We start from the raw sequence: 22,170 nt of genomic DNA on the forward strand, positions 1-22,170 counted from the left end.
TTTAGAATAATGACAGTGATCTTATTGAAACATACTGGATTGTTAGGGGTTTGACAGGGTAAATGTGGAGAGAGTGTTTCCCCTTGTGGGAGAATCTCTGACCAGAGGGCATAATCTCAGAGTGATGAGTCATTCATTTAAGACAGATAAGAGGAGGAATTTCTTCTCTCATGGGATAATAAGTCCGTGGGGTTCATTATCACAGAGGGTTGTAGAGACTGGGTCATCAGGACTGGGGGTAACGCAGGTATAGAGTACTGAGTTGAATGATCAGCCATGATCAGCTTGAATAACAGCACAGGGTCAAAGGACTGAATGGCCTACTCCTGCTCCTAGTTTCTAAGTTTCTATACTCAAAGTTGAGATGGATAGATTTTTAACTAGCAAGACAATCAAGGGTTAAAGGGATCAGGTAAAAGGGTAGAACTGAGGAATTATCAGTTCAGTTACGATTTCATGAAATGGTACAGCATACTTTATAGGCTGAATGTCAACTGCTGTTTCTACATCTTACTCTCTCAAGACCGTCATTAGAAAACATACAGGCCCAGCCCAAATTCTTTCTCCTGATGTTCATTATCGGTATCTTTGATCTGTCTGTCACTGTTCCTGCTCAGATTTCTTGTTTTTAAGTCAACACACAGATAGACTTTTAAAGCAAGAGCAGTTTTTTAACCACAGCCATGCAACAAGATGCAGATCTCACTGCAAATAGTTTTGTCCAACATTTCCTAGTCTCCCTCTTCACTTTATCTTTTAAAATTGAGAAAAATGTAAGAGCAATGACCTGACAACAGTTAAAACTTTTGTTTCCAGAAGAACCATTAGGTGCTTTGAAATTTTGAGACCAAATTAGTTTCAACAAATTGCTTAGCTTACAAAATAATGTTTCTGTAACTTACTACACAAATAACATTTACTCTTCAATTACCACTAGTTTTGTATAAAATCAGGAAAATGTTGAGAGAAATCTGCTTGCTGGAAGCCTGTTAATTGAGCCACACGTTCGATCATCATGTTTAAAGGCTGCTCTTTGAATCATTCCAACAGGAACACACTTTGTTTCTTTCTATTGCTGGACACTTCTTTCACTGTTTATTCTCTTTACTAAATTAGACAAAGGAATTCACATTAAGGTTGTTGACATGGGTAAAAGGAGCAGCAGATCAGCTACCAAAACTGCAAACTTAGCAATCTAGTTAATATTCTGAGGCCCTGACAGTACCTTCTATTCACTTTATTTGGGACATATTGGCAACAAATTTTCAAATATACCGTAAATGTCATAGTGTGATGTTAAGAGATGAGTGTACAAGGTATCTGCATAACATTTCATTGACCATTATATTAAGTAAATAATTTACCCATGTAAAATAGGTTATTGCCCTACCTTCCATGACATCTACTAACTCCATTCCTGCCTCAGTTTATTTGCTGCTGAAACAGTCATCCATGCTTTTGTTACCTCTAGCCCTGACCTATCCAAAACTCTCCTGATTGCCCTCCCATATTCCACCCTTCATAAGCTTGACCTCATCGAAACTCTGGTGCCCATATCCTAACATGCAATAAGTCCTGATTATCCATCAGCCCTGTGTTTGCTGACCTTAGACTTTTAGACTTTTAGTCCCACAATGTCTCAATTTAAAACTCTAATACTTGTTTCAAACCTGCGCATGATCTTCCTGCTCAATATTGCTGTGAACTTCTCCAGACTATTCCCAGACTATTCTAATTCTGGTCTCCTGTGCATCTCCAACTTTAAGGGTTCCACCATTGGTGATCAGCTGCCTTAGTCCTAAAGCTCTGAAACTCTCTATCTTAACCTGTCTGCCTCTCTATTTCGTTCTCTCCTACCATACACAGCTTAACTCCTCACTCTGTGCCCAAGTTTTTGGTCAACTGTCCTAACATCTCCTACTATCTCAGAATCAAACTTTGTAACTCTCCTGTGAAGTGGCTTGGAAAATTTTATCATGTTAAATGTTTTACGTTAAGTGTCAGTTGTACCTGTTATTAAAATATTAGACAGTGGAATTAAATTAAATATGTGAAGTCTTGTCTTCTAATATTACACACAATAATTTAAAGGCTATCATATGCATAGCTACGTACTGTCAAAGAATTCCTATTTTGTTATTTCATCAATTTTGACACTGACTAATACAATTCCAATTTTATTATGCAGTAAAATAAATGTAACTCACCTTTGGTTTCTAAAGCAATAACTTTTGAAATACTGTGTTTCAGAGCATCATGCTGGACTTCAAAAGAATATATCAGCTTTCTTTTTGTAGCTTCTGTATTTCTGAAGGTGAGCTGAGATACTAAACTGTATGCTCCACTTCCTTTGTGATTTTCTAAAGACATAGCAATGTCATGTTCTCCTTCCATGAAGTACATTGTTTTGTCCTGTTCACTCTGATAATAATCCCCGAGTTTTCTGTATTCCAATTGTTTTACAGATGACGAGGTGCTGTTCCATTTGCTGATGAGAACTCTCTGGAAGTTACCCTCTTCTTCTCTGTACCAAGAGACTTTGACAGCTTTCGGCTTGAACCAGAGAACTGCACAAGCCAGAGAGACTGAATCATCTGTACGGAAATAGTTTGGTTTGATGATGTCTGTCACTTTTGGAGCAACTGAAAAAAAGAACAAAGAGGAACAGAATCTCTTAAACAAACTGCCATTCTTGTAATGTGCTGTATTGATCATTTTCCTAGCTTTTGAACTTAGTTTTGTGCACCATTTTCTTTGGGTAGGCACTCAGAGATATTTTTTGTAAGCAAATGCATTATATTGTATCAATTGTATGATGTAAACCAATGTATTAGGTACATTTGTATTGCATTGCAACAAAATCAGCCAGGTGGACCTCAGAATATGAGTTCCCTGATTGGATCAGATTAGCAGCCCCAATCAGGGAGCCCTGGCTGATACAGAGCTGGCTCTGAAGGAGCTGGATCAGTGTCAAGAGCTCTCCATGTGTAAATAAAGGGTGACTTGGTCACGGGAGATTGGCATCTGTGGAGTTATTTCAGTAATCATTTTTAAACACATAACTGTATTATTGTATTTTCCCCAGCAATGAATGTGAACTGGTTGTGAAAGAGTCCTATTGGTGAAAGCTTGTCTCATCGTGATGAAATTGGACAGCTATGAAAGAGGGAAAACAGTTTCTAGGCTAACCATGCTATTGGAATTAATACACAACATACTTGAAAATGTCAGGCCAGGTCCCTGAAATGGAGATTTGTCATAGATGCCTTGTTGATCTTGACAATGAACACTCAGACAGGTGCTAATATGTTTTTTTTCACCACAAGATACAAGTTGATTAGGTTGCAATTAGAGTGTTTTGTGCAATTCTGGAATCCACAATATAGGAGGGATGCTATTGTACTAGAAAGACTGCAGAGGAGATTTACCAGGATCTTGCTTGGGCTGGAGAGTTCGAGTCATGAACAGTTATAAGATTGGCTGGGATTTTTTTCTTTGCAGCAAAGGAGACTGGTGGTTAGTGGGGGTATGATTGAGATTACAGAAGTATGGAGTCATAGACGTGGTAGATAGAAATTATCTACCACGTCTATGACTCCATACTTCAAGGAACATTTACCCTTGATGGAAGAATCAATGACAGGTGGCATAGATTTAGGTATGGGGAAAGAGGTTTAGAGGAGAAGTGAGGACATTTTTTTTCCACTCAGGGAGTGATGGAAATCTGCAACTCACTGCCTGTAAGGGTAGAGGAGACAGAAACCCTCACATTATTTGAAAAGTATTTAGATGTACACTTGCAATGTGAGGCATAGTAGGCTATTGGCCAAGAGCTGAAAAATGGGATTAGGAAAGTTAGGTATTCATTTTTGACCAGCGCAGACTCGATGGGCTAATGTGCCTTCTTCTGTGCTGTAGGCCTTTGACACTATGACGCTAATGTTACACTCATTGTTAACATAGTTCTGGAAGACAACCCATACTGAGAGCAAGATATGATGATGTGGAGGTGGTTCCAGCACAGCCTTGGTAAGATTAACACTAGAATCAGAGTTGAGAGTGTGTTGCTGCAAAAGCACAGCTGGTCAGGCAGCATGCGAGGAGCAGGAAAATAGACGTTTTGGGCCGGAGCCCTTCATCAGTTCCAGCTCAAAACATTGATTTTCCTGCTCCTCGGATGCTGCCTGACCTGCTGTGTTATTCCAGCACCAGACTCTCAACTCCGATCTCCGACATCTGCAGTCCTCACTGTCTCCTAACAGTAGAATCAGAAAACCCAATTTAAGACTTTGCCTTATTTGCCATGGGGCAGGATCAGAAATGCATATAAAGACAGACCAAATAAATCAGCTTTGTTAGCCAAAAACTGCGTTCTCTGAAAGAGGAAGGGTAGACTGATCAGCCACCAAAAAGATATGCCAGGAGTTTCAAGGAGCTCTGACCATCTGAGATAAACCCTAGCCGACTAGTGCCTGGGACATTAGAGGTATGTATAAATTCATATACTACATCTTATAGATAAAATAAAAGCATTGGACACAAGTGGAACAGGATCTATTTTTTATGACAGTTCAATACCTACAGTGAAACCCACAAAAATGTGTCTTAGGACTGAGTCCCTTTCCCTTATATCTTCAACTAATCTAAGTGGTTAACAACTTTCAATCCCAATGGGCAAAAATTGATTTATCTTCTGAAATTCAGGATTTAAGCAATAAAAAAGAAACCAAATTTCAAATCAGGGTTGAGAACCCAAAATGTGAATATTTTCCAGGCCTCATCTCAGTAATCCTCAGCTAATTTTAAAAATAAATGCCTGAGTTGGGCAGGAAATATTCTCAGTGTCCAATTGACTCCACTGAAGATCTCTATGAGATGGGAACTGTCAGTCTGGTACCAGCAGCAAATGTTGACAACAGCAATACTCAGGTCCTTTGCTTTCTAAAGAGCAGGCAGCTCTTTAGAGGGTTAGCTTGCATTAATGGAAGGAATGTAGACGCGCAGCCAAATGCAGATAATACCCATGCCACTGCCCCACATGCCCTGCACAAACACTTTACAGTCAATGTAAGTACATTTTCAGGTCTCCCCACTATGAACTGACAGCTGGTTATTACATGCATCAGATTGTTCAGGTTCACTGTACTTCCTTTTGAAAATGACAGTGTTATCCTCCCTGCCTCTATAGGAGCTTAATGAGCTGTTATTTGGAGATGAGCTGCTTCCAGATTCTCTCTTCTCTGCTTTCACTCCTAAAAATAGCAACCCCTCCCTGAAGTGTCAGGATCCAGAAAGGATCCGTAAATGTGATTTTAAAATCATTGCCACGCAAGGTCCTGATCCCACTGGGAATTGAAAAGTGAGAAAGTGTCAGCATAAAAAAACCCATCAGGAATGTATAGTTGAATGCTGTGGATGATAAAAATAATTACAATCTACGGTACCAGAAACAGCAAGATATAGTACTATCTTTAAAAATGATTTATATTATAATATCTTCTATCTTACATCATTGACAGAGCATCACGCTTACATGAACTGCTGAGGGGGCCAACACCTTTTAGGGAAACTAGAAATGCCCATTAAATTCAGTCTTGCCAAATTCACACCATTCCCACAATACCAAGTTCCAGAAAGTCTGATCATTTACCTTTTCCTTTATTGTTGCAAAAAATAAATGTTCCAAAACAAACGACCATGGTGATCATAAAGGTTAGAAGAAAAGTGAGCAATGTTCCTGATCTTATTCTTGGGTTGGATCCTAGAGAAATGCAAGACCAAAAACGTGTTAATGTTGATTTAGCCAACACAGACAAACAGCAGTGAATAATTAGGATTCATCACAGGAAACAGAAAAGTTCTCACAACACAGTATAAGGCAGCATTACACGTGACACATCATAAACCTCCTTTATTGATAAATGAAGCAGTGGCCCCTCTTCTGTTTTTAATCTCTGGTGAATAGCCCAAATATTTTGTAAGTCAAATGGCCTTACTATGTCCATCTAATATATTAGATAAGCTTGAAATTTTTAAAATGTATTTCAGAGGATACCCATTAGTGGAATTCTTTCAGTAGAAATAGCAACGTGAAATGTGTGACAGTTCAGCATCTGCACAGCAATTTAGATTGTGATGTCAGTAAGAAAATAATTACTTATTGATTCAACATTCTACTCAGTCCTGCTCTGCACCCAAGATACACTACACCTAAAGTCTGTTTAGAAAATAAAATTTTTCATCTTTTTACCCTGAAGATCCAAAGCTGGCTTTATCAAAGTCTGCGTTTTATGGATATTAGGAGTGCAATTTGGTGATCATAATAAAAGCCATATGTTGATGAGTAGTACTATGACAATGAGATGGAAAAGAACAGCTTTGTCAGCGGTTAGAAAAAAAAGTCATTTTTAACTGTTGGGCAACATAGTTAGCACTGCTGCGTCACAGTGCCAGAGAACCAGGCTTGATTCCAGCCTTGGGTGAGTGTCTGTGTGGGGTTTGTACATTCTCCCTGTATCTGAGTGGGTTTCTGCTGTTTGCTCTGGTTTCCTTCCACAGATGTGCAGGTAAGATGGACTGGTCATGCTAAATTGGCCTATTGTGTCGAGGGATGTCCAGGTTAAGTGGATTAGCCATGGGAATTGCATGGTTACAGGACTAGGGTAGGCAGGTGGGTCTAGGTGGGGTGTTCTGAATATCGGTGCAGGCATGATGGGCCAAATGGCCTCTTGCACAGGGTAGGGATTCTATGTCTCTGTATTTAAATATTTAGGCAGGAAACAGAAAGGGTTATTTTGGCTTGTATGTAAGATCCACTACCAAACCCCGAAAAGGATTTGTGATAATAGAGGCTCCAAAGAGTAATTTTCCACTCTACACTGATACCATTGAGAGGAAGTCAATTTCATGCAGATTTCATTGATAAATCCTCTGGAATACATACAAAAAACAACTGGGAGTTGGCGTAAATAGCAAAAATGTTAATTTCCATATTTTGACCAAGGAACAAAAGAATCCACTTTTAAACTTCCACATAAATTAGATTGTTTACTCGACATGATGGAAGGTTATTGCTTTGTCATCCTGTAATTTTCAAATGAATTTCTGTGAAAGTCTGGCAGTATTTCTATTCAACTATCCCTCTGAAATGTGAAAAACCTTCATAAATCCTCTGCAATTTAAAAGAACACGTAAGCAGAGAACAATCTGAATGATCAAACAAATCTGTGACAAAATTAAAATCTGGCAAAACCTTTTATAATGAATCAATGTTTACACTTGAAGGAACCAAATAATGTCTGTTACTTATAGTGATCCATCTGTTGTATGGCTCTCTTATACAAATTCAAGCCAAGACCCTCAAAGTGGAAAAAATAGAATTCATGGCATATTAGAATTGAGAAGTGTTTCATGCCATTTACTAGATCTCATTTTCTTTTAACTACTCACCCTTGATTGTCAAACTAACAACTTTTTGTAGAGGTATCTTTAAAGCTTCATGAATAACTTTGCAGACATAGGAAGCCCCATCATCTGTTTGAATGCCTTTGATGATAAGGAACGAAAGCAGATTAAATGTCCCATCTTCATTTTGTTGAGGTGATCCTGTAACCGCTCTTGATGTAACATCAAGTTGGTTTTCACTGTCTTGTGAGCCACTTTTTAACCAAGAGATAGAATGATTTTTTGGATAAAAGTTTTTCATCTCACAAATGATTACTTTGTCTTCACCAGGTTCAATTACAATGTTTTCAGTGTTCACTGAAACTGTAGGAGGTGCTACAAAGACACAAGGAAAAAGGATAAATATTATATTATTTTTATTAGCATTATTGGCATTACTTTAAAATACATCATAACAATGTTAGTCAATGTGGTCCCTCAAACCTATTCTTCTATTTAATTAGTTCAGTGTTGGTCTGTGATTTAACTCCCAATTTGTTCTTTGTCTCATATACTTCAATAATATTGCTCAGTGAAAGTCCAGCTATCTCAGATTTAAAATTATTATTTTACTGAGTGCAAAAGTGAGTTAAAAATTCAATCATAATTTGTGTGAAGTAGGATTTCCTAATGGACTTCTGAACAATCTGGCTCTGATTTTGGATAATGCTCCCTCTCCCATCAGTGGAAATGACCTCTCACCAGTGGTCATATCAATGACTATGACATCTTGAATTTTTGATGTTTGTATAATCTTTTGTAATTTATTGCTTGCAGCTCAGATCTTCTGACAAATACATACAATACTCTCCCAAGACATCTGATTTTCACTTACAGCAGATACTAATGATTATGGATCACTTTGGGTTTAATTAAACTGTAGGTTCAACACCCTTTCTTTACATATTTCAGTATTTAATAGCAAGTGGAGAAGAAATTCTGTTTAATTTGTTCAACATTTCTGATGGAAGTTATTGACCTCCAGGTGAACTCCATTTCTCCCTTCACCAATACAGTCAAACTTGTTATTTCCAACATTTTCTATTTCTACTTCAAACTTCTAGCAGCTTCAGTACTTTCCTTTTGGCTTAGTAAAAATCATTCTCAGGTTGACAATTTTGAACTTGGATGGTCAAATGTCAGGAATTTAGGTTTCAGTATTAAAGCTGTGTTCTGGAAATGATGACAAAGCCAGGAATATTGTATTCTGGAAAACAGGTCACTTTGACTTGTTGATTTATGTCCACAAGGTATGAAACTGCACTGTTCAGTTATTTGAAGGAAGGATCTACAATTGGCCACCAAGGATAGTAAATGCTTCACCCCAACAGTTCAGTTTGCTGACTGTAAACAAAATCAATTCAACTCATATGATTGCTTCTGTGTTTTTTCTAACTTGCAAGACAGATTAGAGTAATTTTACAGATATTGCACCGTAGCTAAATAAAATATCTACTCTATGTCTTAAAGAAGAAACACAATGGTCTGTATTTTGTGGCATCAGCAAAGCACCAGCATTCACCTTTGACTTTCATAAAAGTTATACAAAAAAATCTACCAATTTCTGTGGCAATTTCCTTTTCCAAGGTCAGTTTTATTGCTGGTACCAAGCCAAAGTGTCTCAAAGCATCAAGCAACAGTGGATGTGATCGATTTGGATTTCCAGAAGGCCTTTGACAAGGTGCTGCATGGGAGGCTGCTAAATAAGGTAAGGACCAAAGGTGTTGGAGACAAGATCCTGCCATGGGAAGAGGATTGGCTGACTGGCAAACATTAAAGAGTGGAGATAAAAGGGTCTTTTCCAGCAAGCCAGGCAGTGATTATTCGAGTTCTGCAGAGGTCAATGTTGGTATCACAACCATTCATGTTATCCATTAATGATCTGGCTGAAGAAACTGAGGGCATTGTTGCTTAGTTTGCAAATGACACAAAGATAGTTGGAGGGACAGGCAGTGTTGAGGAAGCAGGGAGGCTGCAGAAAGAGTTGGACAGGCTAGGAGAGTGGGCAAAGAAGTGGCAGATGGAATACAATGTGGGAAAGTATGAGATTATGCACATTGATAAGAATAGAGATGTGGACTACAAACAATTTGGAGATGTCTATCAGGTCACCCCTCAGCCTCTGTCATTCCAGGGAAAACAATCTCCTCATAACAAAAACCCTCCAGACGAGGCAACATCCTGAATAAACCTTTTCTGCACCCTGTCCAAAGCATCCACGTCCTTCTGATTGTGTGGTGATCAGAACTGCATGCAATATTCCAAATGTGGCCGAACTACAGTTTTGTACAGCTGCAACATAAATTGCCAACTTGAATATTCGATGCCCCGGCCAATGAAGGCAAGCATGTTGTATGTGTTTTGACCACCTTATCAACCTGTGTTGTCACTTTTAGGGATCTGTGGACCTGTACATCTGAATCTCTCTGTATGTCAATGCTCCTAAGGATTCTGTCCTTTATTGCATAATTCACAGCTGAATTTGATCTTCCAAAATGCATTAACTTACATTTGTTTGGATTAAACTCCATCTGCCATTTCTCTGCCCAAATCTGCAATCTATCTATATCCCACTGTATCCTTTGACAATCTTATTCACGGTCTGCAACTCTAAAATTTTGGTATCAATAAACAATGTAGACAATAGGTGCAGGAGTAGGCTATTCGGCCCTTCGAGCCAGCACCACCATTCATAATGATCATGGCTGATCATCCACAATCAGTATCCTGTTCCTGCCTTATCCCCATAACCCTGGATTTCACTATCTTTGAGAGCTCTCTTTCTTGAAAGTATCCAGAGACTTGCCCTCCACTGCCTTCTGGGGCAGAGTATTCTGGGTGAAGAAGTTTCTCCTCAACTCTGTTCTAAACGGCCTACCCCTTACTTTTAAATTGTGTCCTCTGGTTCTGGAAACATGCTGCCTGCCTCCAGAGTGTCCAATCCTTTAATAATCTTATACAGCTCAATCAGATCCTCTCTCATCCTTCTAAACTCAAGTGTATACAAGCCCAGTCACTCCAATCTTTCTACATATGATAGTCCCACCATTCTGGGAATTGACCTCGTGAACCTACGCTGCACTCCCTCAATAGCCAGAATTTCCTTCCTCAAATTTGGAGACCAAATCTGCACACAATACTCCAGGTGCAGTCTCACCAGGGCCCTGTAAAGCTGTAGAAGGACCTCTTTACTCCTATACTCAATTCCTCTTGTTATAACAGTCAGCATGCCATTAGCTTTCTTCACTCCCAGCTGTACCTGCATGCTTGCTTTCATTGACTAATGAATAAGAACACCTAGGTCTTGTTTTACTTCTCCTTTACCGAACTTGACTCCATTTAGATAGTAATCTGCCTTTCTGTTCTTGCCACCAAAGTGGATAACCACTGATTTATCCACATTAAACTGCACCTGCCATGCATCTGTCCACTCACCTAGCCTGTCCAAGTCACCCTGTATTCTCATAATATCCTCCTCACATTGCACCCTGCCACCCAGCTTTGTGTCATCAGCAAATTTGCTAATATTACTTTTAATATATTGTAAACAGCCGCAATCCCAGCACCGAACCTTGTGGTGCCCCACTGGTCACCGCCGGTCATTCTGAAAAGGACCCGTTTATCACTGCTCTTTGCTTCCTGTCAGCCAGTCAATTTTCAATCCAAGTCAGTATTTTGCCCCCCATTACCATGTGTCCTAATTTTGCTCACTAATCTCCCATGTGGGACTTTATCAAAGGTTATCTGAAAGTCCAGGTACACTACAACTACTGGGTCTTCCTTGTCCATCTTCATAGTTACATTCTCAAAAAATTCTGGAAGATTAGTCAAGCACGATTTCCCCTTCGTAAATCCATGCTGACTCTGACCTATCCTGTTACTGCTATCCAAATGAGTTGTTATTTCATCTTTTATAATTGACTCCAACATCTTTCCCACCACTGATGTCAGTCTATAATTCCCTGTTTTCTCTCTCCCTCCTGTCTTAAAAAGTGGGACAACATTTCCAACCTTCCAATCCACAGGAATTGATCCTGAATCTACAGAACATTGGAAAATGATTCCCAATGTGTCCATGATTTCTAGTTAAATACCCTGGGATACAGACCATCAGGTCCCGGGAACTTATGAGCCTTCAGACCTAACAGTCGATCCAACACCATTTCCCGCCTAATATAAATATAAATGCCCTTCAGTTCATCCATTATCCTAGGTTCTGCAGCCACCAATACATCTGGGAGATTGCTTGTGGCTTGTGCCAGTGAAGACAGATCCAAAGAAGCTATTCAACTCTTCTGCCATTTCCTTGTTTCCCAGAATAAATCACCCATTTCTGTCTTCAAGGGACCAATTTTAGTCTTAAACTTTTTTTTTCTAAAAAAGCTTTTACTATCCTCCTTTATGTTTTTGGCCAGTTTGCCTTCGTACCTCATTTTTTTTCTCCACGTATTGCCTTTTTAGTTATCCTCTGTTGCTCTTTAAAAAAAGTTTTCCAGTCCTTTAGCTTCCCGCTCATCTTTGCTATGTTATACTTCTTCTCTTTTACCTTTATACAGTGCTTAACTCATCCACAAACTTACTAATCAGACCACCTACATTTTCCTCCAGATCATTTACATATGTTTACATTTATTTACATAATAAGCATGTTAGCATTCATTTCAAGAGGGCTAGAATAAAAGAGGGACGTATTGCTGAGGATGTACAAGGCTGTGGTCGTACCGTATTTGGAATATTGTGAGCTGTTTTGGGCCCGTATCTAAAGAGGTATTTGCTAGCCTTGGAGTCACTCCAGAACAAGTTTACAAAAATGATCCCGGGGATGAAGGGCTTTCCATACAAGGAGCAGTTGAAGACCCTGGCTCTGTAATCAATGAAGTTTAGAAGGCTGAGAGAGGAATCTTATTGAAACTTACAGAATACTGAGATAACTGGACAGAGTGGACATGGAGAAGATTTTTCCATTAGTAGGAGAGACTGGGACTCAAAGGCACATGCTCAGGGAGAAGGGATTCCTTTAGAACTGAGATGAAGTTCTTTAGCCAGAGGGTGGTGAATCTGTGTAATTTGTTGCTTCAGAATGCTGTGGAGGCCCAGTCATTGAGTGTATTTAGGACAGTGATTAGAATTGGGATCAAGGGTCATGGGGACAAGGCAAGAGAATAAGCTGAGAATTGTACCAGCCATGATTGAATAGCAGAGCAAACTCGATGGGTCAAATGATCTAATTCTAGTCCCAAATCTTATGGTGTTCATGGCAATGCCTCAACCAATTAGCACCCTTGTTCTCATGCACTATAAATTGTTTCAAAACAAAAATGCTGGAGATCTGAAACAAAAACAGGAACACAAATTGCTCAAGAATAGCAGCAGGTCTGGCAGCATCTGTGGGAAGAAAGCAGAGTTAATGGTTCAAGTCTGAACTGTTAGTAACTGTTAGTAAGTGTTTAAGCAAAAATGGTATTTATGCAGTGGAGGGGTAAGCAGATACATGGAGATGAAACCCAGAGAGAGTGAGAGAGAGAGAGAGTGAGAGAGAGAGTGAGAGAGAGAGAGAGACAGAGAGAGAGAGAGAGACAGAGAGAGAGAGAGATATGAAAGGGGTAGATAAACAGGGAGATAATGGATAGCAGGCTGGGACAGCAGCATTGTAACGTACATATTCCATATCAATGGTGTATTTTCTCTCTCTGGTTTGACAATGCTTACATATAAAATTGTCATATTTCTATTTTAAAACAAAGCAGACAAGGCAATGTGCTGTCAGATACAAACTATAAGTCACAACAAATGATTAGATCTGAACCATAGCCTCAGATGGGCAAACCTTTCTGTGCCAGTTCCAATCTTTGCATTTGCTTTACTAATCGTTATTATGACCACTTTGAGTCATCAGGCCTATTTTTATAGCCAGATTTAAATGTATGCACACTAGAAAGTAGGCTGGGAGCTTAAAGATTCATCATTATGACAAACATTACTTTGGTATTAAAAGACATTATCCAGCTAAAGACAACACTGCGTGGTACCAGAACAAAACTTCTAATAGGATTGAAACACACAAAAATAGTCTTGGTGGGTATCTTCTCTTTTCTTTGCCACTGTGGGAGGGAGCACATCTCAGCTTCTATAGGGATCTCATCACAAGACACCAATCTTCCATGCACCTCCCCAGCCCCCATGGTGCTTAGTTTAATGTTGAAATTAGTACAGTGATTTTCTTCCCTTAATAGTAGAAATAGCCTTGTGACTTACCAGTTTATGTCAAAGTTGACATTTTCCAATTTGAACTCAGTTTAATTTAGAATTGTTTTTCATAATTGAAAGAGCAATTTGTAAGAATACAACAACAATTCAGGAAGTACTGTAATGTGTTATTTCTATTTTTTTGTGCCACCTTTATTTGGAGCTTCTGAGCATGATTTCTTGGTTAGGTTTGAACCATGAGCAGTCATGGATTGCAGTCAAAATCCTTAAGGACTTTCAGCAGCTGTCAGGCAGAGGTGACTTTTAAACCTCTTAACGTAAATTAGATTATATTCAAACCAGATTAGATCAAATTCAAACCCTGAGGTGACTGCTACTAACTTAATGCTGTCAAATCTCTATTTCATACACTTTGATTTCTTTACAGTTATTCACCCTGAGATATTAAAATTTAACTTTTCTCATTCTGTCAATAGGCTGGTTTTTGAAGCTCTTTCATCTTCAGACAGTTTTTCACAGCTACCTATTTTTACACATCGTAGATAATTTATCAGTCTGCCAGCCAGAATGGATCACTTTTGCCATTCAGCTTTATTTTGTTTCATATAAATTCCCCCCACTATTAATTTATTTAGGCAGGAGTCTCCCTGTACATTACAAGTTTACATTCCATAAACCAAACTTTTTCACTCACACATTAAGTATAATTTTTTCAGGCTCACTGCACAAAAGTGTGAAACCTGTTCCACTCCAGTCGCTCAGTAATTTTCAATTCTTTACTATCTTTTCCATAACATAAAGTTTTGACTGGCAATTCCTAACCAGCACATTGTAATTAAGTCTAGTTTCCAACCTGAATTGTTCCCACATTACAGCTTTACAAGACTGACCCTGGAAATGGAGGGCTTGTCATATGAGGAGCAGTTGAGGACTGTACTCGATGGAGTTTAGAAAGAGGGCTCTCGTTGACATTTACAGGATAGAGTGGACATGGAGAAGATGTTTCCACTAGTAAGACAGACGAGGACCAGAGGGCCCAGACTCAGTGAAGGGACAACCCTTTAGAAGTGAGATAGGACAAAACGCTTCAGCCAGAGGTTGGTGAATCTGCAGCACTCATTGCTGTAGAGGGCTTTGGCAACCAAGTATTTAAGGCAGAGATAGATAGGTTCTTGATTAATGAGGGAATCAAAGGTTATGGGAAGAAGATAGGAGAATGGGATTGAGAAACACATCAGCCATGATTGAATGGCAGTGTGAACTCAGTGGGCTAAATGGCCTAGTTTTCATATCTTACGGCCTTACAGAAACTCACCTGGTGGATATTTTGGCATCCAGAAATGTACCTTCTCCACTGAGGTAACTTGAAGTGTTTTCAATTTGAATTTGGAAGTGCTTTTCTTTCATCACTTCTTACTGACTGTTACATTAAAAACTGTGAATGGGTCTCAACAAAATCATGGTCAAGATTTTTTAGTTTGATCAGGTGACGTCGAATTATTTGTCACTTTACATCAACCTGCTTCCAACTGACAGTATTCACATCTGTATAATTTTCTCATCCTACATTTTGAAGTTCTTACCATTATGAATGCTTATCCACAGTAAGTAAAGGAAAACCTCCAGAGGTCCTAAAGGTTTACACTTCAGGCATTATTTTTCACTCACCTGTTACCGACAGAGTAACTTTCCCTGTGGCTTTGTCGGAAAATACTGCCACTGTGCAGGAGTATGACCCAATGTCGTAAATCGTAACATTTTTTAGGAGTAAAGAAGCATTTGCTTTGCTTATTTCATTTATAGAGAGACTTGATCCTGGTCTATAGCTTTCATATTCTCCAAAGTCAAACAAGCAAACAGTTTTTTCCTCACTTCCCACTCTATGGTTCCACTCAATGACAATGTATCTCAAATCAACTGCAACAGCGCTTGAAAACGTGCAGCCAAGGAGGACATCTTCCCCAAAGGTGGCACTGACAGCTGGCGGGAGCATCACCTCCAGTGAAACTGCAATAAAAATAATAGACATCAAAAGAAAGTAGGGTCAATACATAGTTTATTAATCATTAATTTTATTTGTCAGCATTCAAAGGAGGGACAAATGGCTAGCAGTTTCAGGACCCAGGAGCTGGGAAACTCACTGGGTCATGTTTCATTCTTATAGTTGCTACACTTTGGAGAAACACTTGCTTGGCTGTAAGGCTTATTACATAGAGACCTGGGAAAAAGGCTGCATTAATACAAATCCAATGTCACCACCACCCCCCCCAACCCCCTCCTCCACCCCACCCACACCTCCAGCCAGATGAGCAGAGGCATTAAGTAGTGATATGGGTGGGAGAGAAGGAAGGGAAGGGGAGAGGCGGGCAAGTTTGGCTGCCATTGGGTTGAGGGGACCATGCTGTCAGCTGCCATTGCAAAATCAGACAGAAGCTTGTTTCGGGTTGAGCTGGACACATACAATTTGCCTGTTTTGGCTCGAACTTGCACTTTTAAAAATCTGTCTCTTTGGTGAAAGTCACTTGCTACATTAGAAAGCAGCAAAGTGACACTGCACCTCAAACAAATATATTAAATATGCTCTCCACAGATGGTGCCAGACCTGATGAGCTTTTCCAGCAATTTCTGTTTTTGTTTCTGATTTACACCATCCACAGTTCTTTTGATTTTTATTTAATATTAAATCTGCTAATTTGCAGGGCTCTTCATTAAGGTGAATTTGCAGGGAGCTGTATGGACAAGACAGGTCAAATTGTGATCTTTCCTCACTGTAACAATTCTATGATTACAGGTGACTTTAATGCATTCAGTTCTCAATATCCGCGAGGGATTGGGGCATGAACTTCCCATGTATAACAATAAGCACGATACCACTCCTATGTATCTCAAAGGACCGCAATGTTTACTGAGGCAAACTGGGTGAGACAATGGGATAAAAAGAGGTCTGGGGTAGACTTCACGAGTACGAGGGTAGCAGATAGCAAGGTGTGAGCACACCACAGGAAATTTTGAAGAGCTGAAATACATATTTGAATACTGCAGTGACTCTTTTGGAGTTTAATAGAAAATTACTTAAATTTACTGAGTGCTGTCGCTTCAGGATAATATTTCTTGTCAGATTCATAACAGAGAGAGTTTGAAGCTTGCGCAAGAAAGAAACCAATTCAAGGCAGACATGTCTGATGGATGAAGGGGAAATCCAAAACTGACAAATTACAGTACAACAGCCAGAACTCTTTCACTTGTTTGTAAGTCATTCTGTAGGTCCTTAGCTAGGGTGATGTGCTTCCTCTCCAAAAGGTGAATTTTTAACCAAACAACAGTAGTTACAGAGTCACTGTATGGCTAGCTGTTATTCCCAGATTTTTACTGAGTTCAAACTTCACCATCTGCTATAGTAATATCTAAAGCAATGTCCACATCTCAGGAGGCTGTCCTGGATTACTTGTCCAAAGACGCTAAGACTATGCCACTGTTTCCTTATTTTATCTCCTGAAGAAAAATAACTTGAGACCACTGTAGTCATTAGATATTTACTTGCTTTGAGTAATGTGCAACATACCAAATATCATATTTATTGCTTCACTAAAAGAACTTTCATCAAAATATATATTTCCACTTTCTAAGCCTGAAATGAAGGCCTATACTTCACGTCACCCCTTTCACATCCGTAAAGCTACGAAGAAACGACTTCAGTGTCTATAGTAACAGAGAGGTAAAGCAATTCTCCACTTACCCGCTAAGGGGACAAAACAAAATATAATCAATTCTACTAAAAAGCAATTCATTGTTCCATGCGTTTCAATTTAAAGCAGAATTATGATAACAATACATAATCAACAAGTAAACTACAGCGCAACATCTTAGCCGACAAATGAAAAGCAAAGCGAAAGCAAACAGCACAGGAAGTTGCAAGTATGAACGTATTCATTTATGAAGGTTCCTGGTCCACCTCGGAAGTAATCTGCATGATAGCGCTGAGCATTCGTAAACTAATAATTAAAAAATCAGGTTTGCCAAAATCTTCATGAAAGGTGTGCTGTTTTAAAACGGACCATTACCACGTGGAAATAAAGAGATTTTGAAAGATAGAACTCCTTTATATCATAACATAGCAAATATCAAATAGCGGAAATCTGAGATAAAAACTGAAAATGCCGAACTATTGAGAAGACATTGAGTAAACTCGGACAGGTTAATGCTTCAACCTGAAATTCTGCAGAGATAAATAATTTAAAAATAATTAAAACAGAAATGTCAGAACTACGAATATACGAATATGAGATAAGGAGAAACAAGGATGCAGATGAGTCTGATGTATGGTGATATAACTTTGATCTCAAGAATCATATATCAGAGACTCTGCTAGAGGATTGTACCAAAGCAACTGTAGGGTATAGGTGTCTTCTGAGGTTCTTCTGCAGATTGTAAAAATACTGTTTGAACAAAGACCTTCAGGTCTAGTTGGAGATTATTGAAACAGATTAAACGTTAAACAAGATGTGCTATTTAAAAATCCACCAGATTCAGTTAAAGTTGGAAAAAGAGAAATTTTACATGAAGTAAAAACAAATAAATACTGTGGCAGCAAGAGCAACTTAGAAGCTGAGAATTCTGCAGTACCTTGCTGCCTGAATCCTTTAAGCCTGTCCATCAACTGCAAGGCACAAGTCAGAAGTGTGGTGGAATAATCCACACTTGGTTAGTTGGGTGCAGCTCCAACAACACTCAAGTAGCATGACACCATCCAGGACTAAGCAGCCTGCTTGCATGTGAGATCCTTTACGCACACCCAGACTCTCAGCCGCACTGCACGCTGCCCTCGAAGTGGCTTTTGGGGGTGGGGGGGGGGGGGGGGGAGGTGGGAAACGAGACTGTCACACACCTTCTGGAATGTGCCTATGCAGGAGAAGTCTGGAGAGGAATGCAGTGGAGTTTGTCGAAGTTCATCACGAGCAGCGCCGTGATACCAGCGCCCACACTGACCCTCCAAAGAGCAACCCACCCAGACCCATTCCCCTACACCTAACACTACAGGCAATTTAGCATGGCTAATTCACCTAACCTGCACATTCTTTTTGGACTGTGGGAAGAAATCAGAGCACCCGGAGGGAACCCATGCAGACAAGGGGAGAATGTGCAGACTCCACACCAACAGTTGCCTGAGGCAGGAATTGAACACAAGTCTTTGGCATAGTGAGGCAACAGTGCTAACCACTGAGCCACCGTGCTACCTACATACTGCAGTAACTCACAAAGACTCCTGCTGAATGTACCACAACATCTTTCTTACCTTAACCTACCAATGCCAGTATCAAGGTCAAGGTGGCAAAGTGGTTACTGTGCAATGATGAACCTAGCTCTGCTAACCCTGTAAAAGCTTCCTTACCAACATCTGCGGACATGTGCTGCACCTCAGTACCAGACAAAGACCATCACCATGCTCGACACCATCCAAGGGACTCTATTCACCACCTAAAACAGTAATCTTTGCCAATATATACCATATACAAGGTACACCATCCACAAGATGCGTCACACTAATCCAGCAACTATCCTATGACAGTAAGTCAGCACCTTCCAAACTTGTGATCTTTGCCTCCTGTAAGGACAGAGTAGCAGATGCATGAAAACACCAACTACACGTTCTCTTCCAAGCCAAATCATGCTGACTTTCACAGGATGAGGATGTTACTGGCTAGGCCAACTTTTATTGCCCATCACTAATTGTCCGGAGGGCAGTTAAGAGTCAACCACATTACTGTGGGTCTGGAGTCACAGATAAGTCAGACCAGCTAAGGATTTACTTTTTTAAAGGGCGTGAGTGAAGCAGATGGGTTTTTCCCAACAATGGATTCATAATTAGATTGTTAATTTCAAATCTTTATTGGTTTATTTTATTTTACCACTTGCTGTGGCTAGATTCAAACCCAAGTCCCCAGAATGTTCCCTGGGTCTATGGTTTAATGTGTCAATAATAATACCACTAGGCCATAGGCCATTGTCACCACTTGCAACCATATTGCTATTCCTTCAATTTTAATGGGGCAAAACCTTGGAATCCCTTCCTTACAGCACTGCGAGCATTTCTATTGTCACAAAGTTAGTCCTTTTTTTTCTCTAAAAACTGTTCCTTGGCTCAAGGAGACTCTGCCCTTGATTTTTTTTCGGAGGGGCAATAAACCAGGCTGGATTCCAATCAATCTGGTTTGGTACAGAGATGAAAAGAATTTTGAGAGCCTTTTGTTTATATGTAAACAGATGAGACTTCAGGCCAAAATGGTCATGTTTTAGAAGTGACCTGTATAATGAAAGGGGAATGGTTAGCACTTAGCTAGCTCACCTGGGCAGGCTTTAGTTCAGTCTTGAACTGGGAAGTTCAACAGGAAGCTGTGTTGAAACTCTTTTTTTTCTGACCTTCAACTTCAACTTGTAAGCATGTGTTCCATTTATACTAGTTTTTAAAGGGAGTTTGCTTATTCGAACTATTGTGTATATTGGGAACCGCATAATTAAGTGTAGTTGGATAGGCTGAGTTCTGTAGGGTTTCGTTATTCTGTTATTTGTGTTTCATTGTGTAATTTGTGAATAAATATTTTGTCTGTTTTAAAATCTAGTAGTCAACCTAGCTATCTTACTCCAGATGATTTTTACTGTACATGTACTGAAACAAATTGCAAGGTTAGGTCTAGGGCTGCCTGCTTAAGAATGTTTTGAGTGGGCTGGCCTAGTCCATAACACTATGTCCTAAGGACTATAGCGGTTCAATAAGGCAGCTCATCACTATCTTCTCCAGGCTATTAGGGAAAGATGTCCATATTCTATGGATTAAAAAAGGCTCTGACCAATCTTCCCTGCTAGCTTGTATCTGTAGTCACAAATTAGCCTTCACGTTATTGAGCATAGAAAGAACATAACTTTACAGAGAATTTTGATGCTGACCATCCCCAATATCACAAGAACTAATCTGAATTGAGCGCTTACAATTTATTCAGCAGTAGTAATTGCCAAAGTTAAGTCTTACCTGCTCTTACCAACAGGAGCACACACACATCCTTCTCACACAGCAACCTTTACTTTATATTGGTGCTTTCTTTATTTCAGCAATGATAAACGAAATCAAGGTTTCAATAGTGGCCCTGCCCTTGAGCCTGTCAGCCTGGGTTCAAGTCTCAGCTGATCCAGAGGTGTGTCATAGCACATCTGAACAGGTTGAGCATTCAGATTAAAAAAGATCATCAGTGACAAATATTAGGTTTTTCATTTTCTCTTTAACACTGAATTGTGGAATATTGTGTGCAATTCTGGTCTCTTCCTATCAAAAGGATGTTGTGAAACTTGAAAGGGTTCAGAAAAGATTTACAAGGATGTTGCAGGGTTGGAGGATTTGAGCTATAGGGAGAGATTGAATAGGCTGGGGCTGTTTTCCCCGGAGCATTAGAGGCTGAGGGGTGACCTTAGAGGTTTATAAATCATGAGGAGAAAGTGAGGTCTGCAGATCAGAGCTGAAAATGTGTTGCTTGAAAAGCGCAGCAGGTCAGGCAGCATCCAAGGAACAGGAAATTCGACGTTTCGGGCATAAGCCCTTCATCAGGAAAGAGATGAAGGGCTTATGCCCGAAACATCGAATTTCCTGTTCCTTGGATGCTGCCTGTCCTGCTGCGCTTTTCCAGCAACACATTTTCAGCTATAAATCATGAGGGGCATGGAAAGGGTAATTAGACGGTCTTTTCCCTGAAGTGGAGGGGGAGTCCAGAACTCGAGGACGAGAGGGGAAAGATATAAAAGAGATATAAGGGGCAATGTTTTAATGCAGAGGATGATACGTGTATGGAAAGCTGCCAGAGGAAATGGAGTCCAGAACTCGAGGGCATAGGTTTAGGGTGAGAAGGGAAAGATATAAACGAGACCTAAGGGGCAACTTTTTCACACAGAGGGTGGTGCGTGTGTGGAATGGGCTGTCAGAGGAAGTGGCGGAAACTCGTACAATTGCAATGTTTAAAATGCATTTGGATGGGTATATGAATAGGAAGGGTTTGGAGGGACATGGGCTGGGTGCTGGCAGGTGGGACTAGGTAGAACATAGATCAATACAGCGCAGAACAGGCCCTTCAGCCCTCGATGTTGCGCCGACCTGTGAACTATTCTCAGCTTGTCCCCCTATACTATCCCATCATCATCCATGTGCTTATCTAAGGATTGTTTAAATCTCCCTAATGTGGCTGAGGGGTTGACTACATTAGCAGGTAGAGCATTCCATGCCCTTACCACTCCCTGTTTAAAGAACCTGCCTCTGACATCGGTCTTAAATCTATCACCCCTCAATTTGTAATTATGCCTCCTCGTACAAGCTGACATCATCATCCTAGGAAAAAGACTTTCACTGTCTCCCCTATCTAATCCTCTGATCATCTTGTATGTCTCCATCAAATCCCCTCTTAGGTCTGTTCTCATTCGAAAGAAGAACGCTAAGTCTTTCAGCTTTTCCTCATAAAACCTTTCCTCCGGACCAGGCAACAT

The 22,170-nt window shown here is 39.9% G+C and overlaps 1 protein-coding gene across 1 annotated transcript in view; it reads right to left on the reverse strand.

The window, feature by feature from the left end:
* The window catches only part of LOC132823948 (NLR family CARD domain-containing protein 3-like), a 39,316-nt gene extending 21,865 nt beyond the window's left edge, over positions 1 to 17,451 (reverse strand). The window contains 5 exon segments of the mRNA XM_060838100.1: positions 2,208 to 2,642; positions 5,651 to 5,761; positions 7,450 to 7,779; positions 15,319 to 15,657; positions 17,387 to 17,451. Of these exon segments, the coding sequence (XP_060694083.1) occupies positions 2,208 to 2,642; positions 5,651 to 5,761; positions 7,450 to 7,779; positions 15,319 to 15,657; positions 17,387 to 17,438 (1,267 nt within the window). The 5' untranslated portion in view covers positions 17,439 to 17,451.
* Between the last annotated feature and the right edge of the window lie 4,719 nt (positions 17,452 to 22,170).

Source organism: Hemiscyllium ocellatum, chromosome 17 (genome assembly GCF_020745735.1).
Source record: "Hemiscyllium ocellatum isolate sHemOce1 chromosome 17, sHemOce1.pat.X.cur, whole genome shotgun sequence".
Taxonomy (NCBI): Eukaryota; Metazoa; Chordata; class Chondrichthyes; order Orectolobiformes; family Hemiscylliidae; genus Hemiscyllium; species Hemiscyllium ocellatum.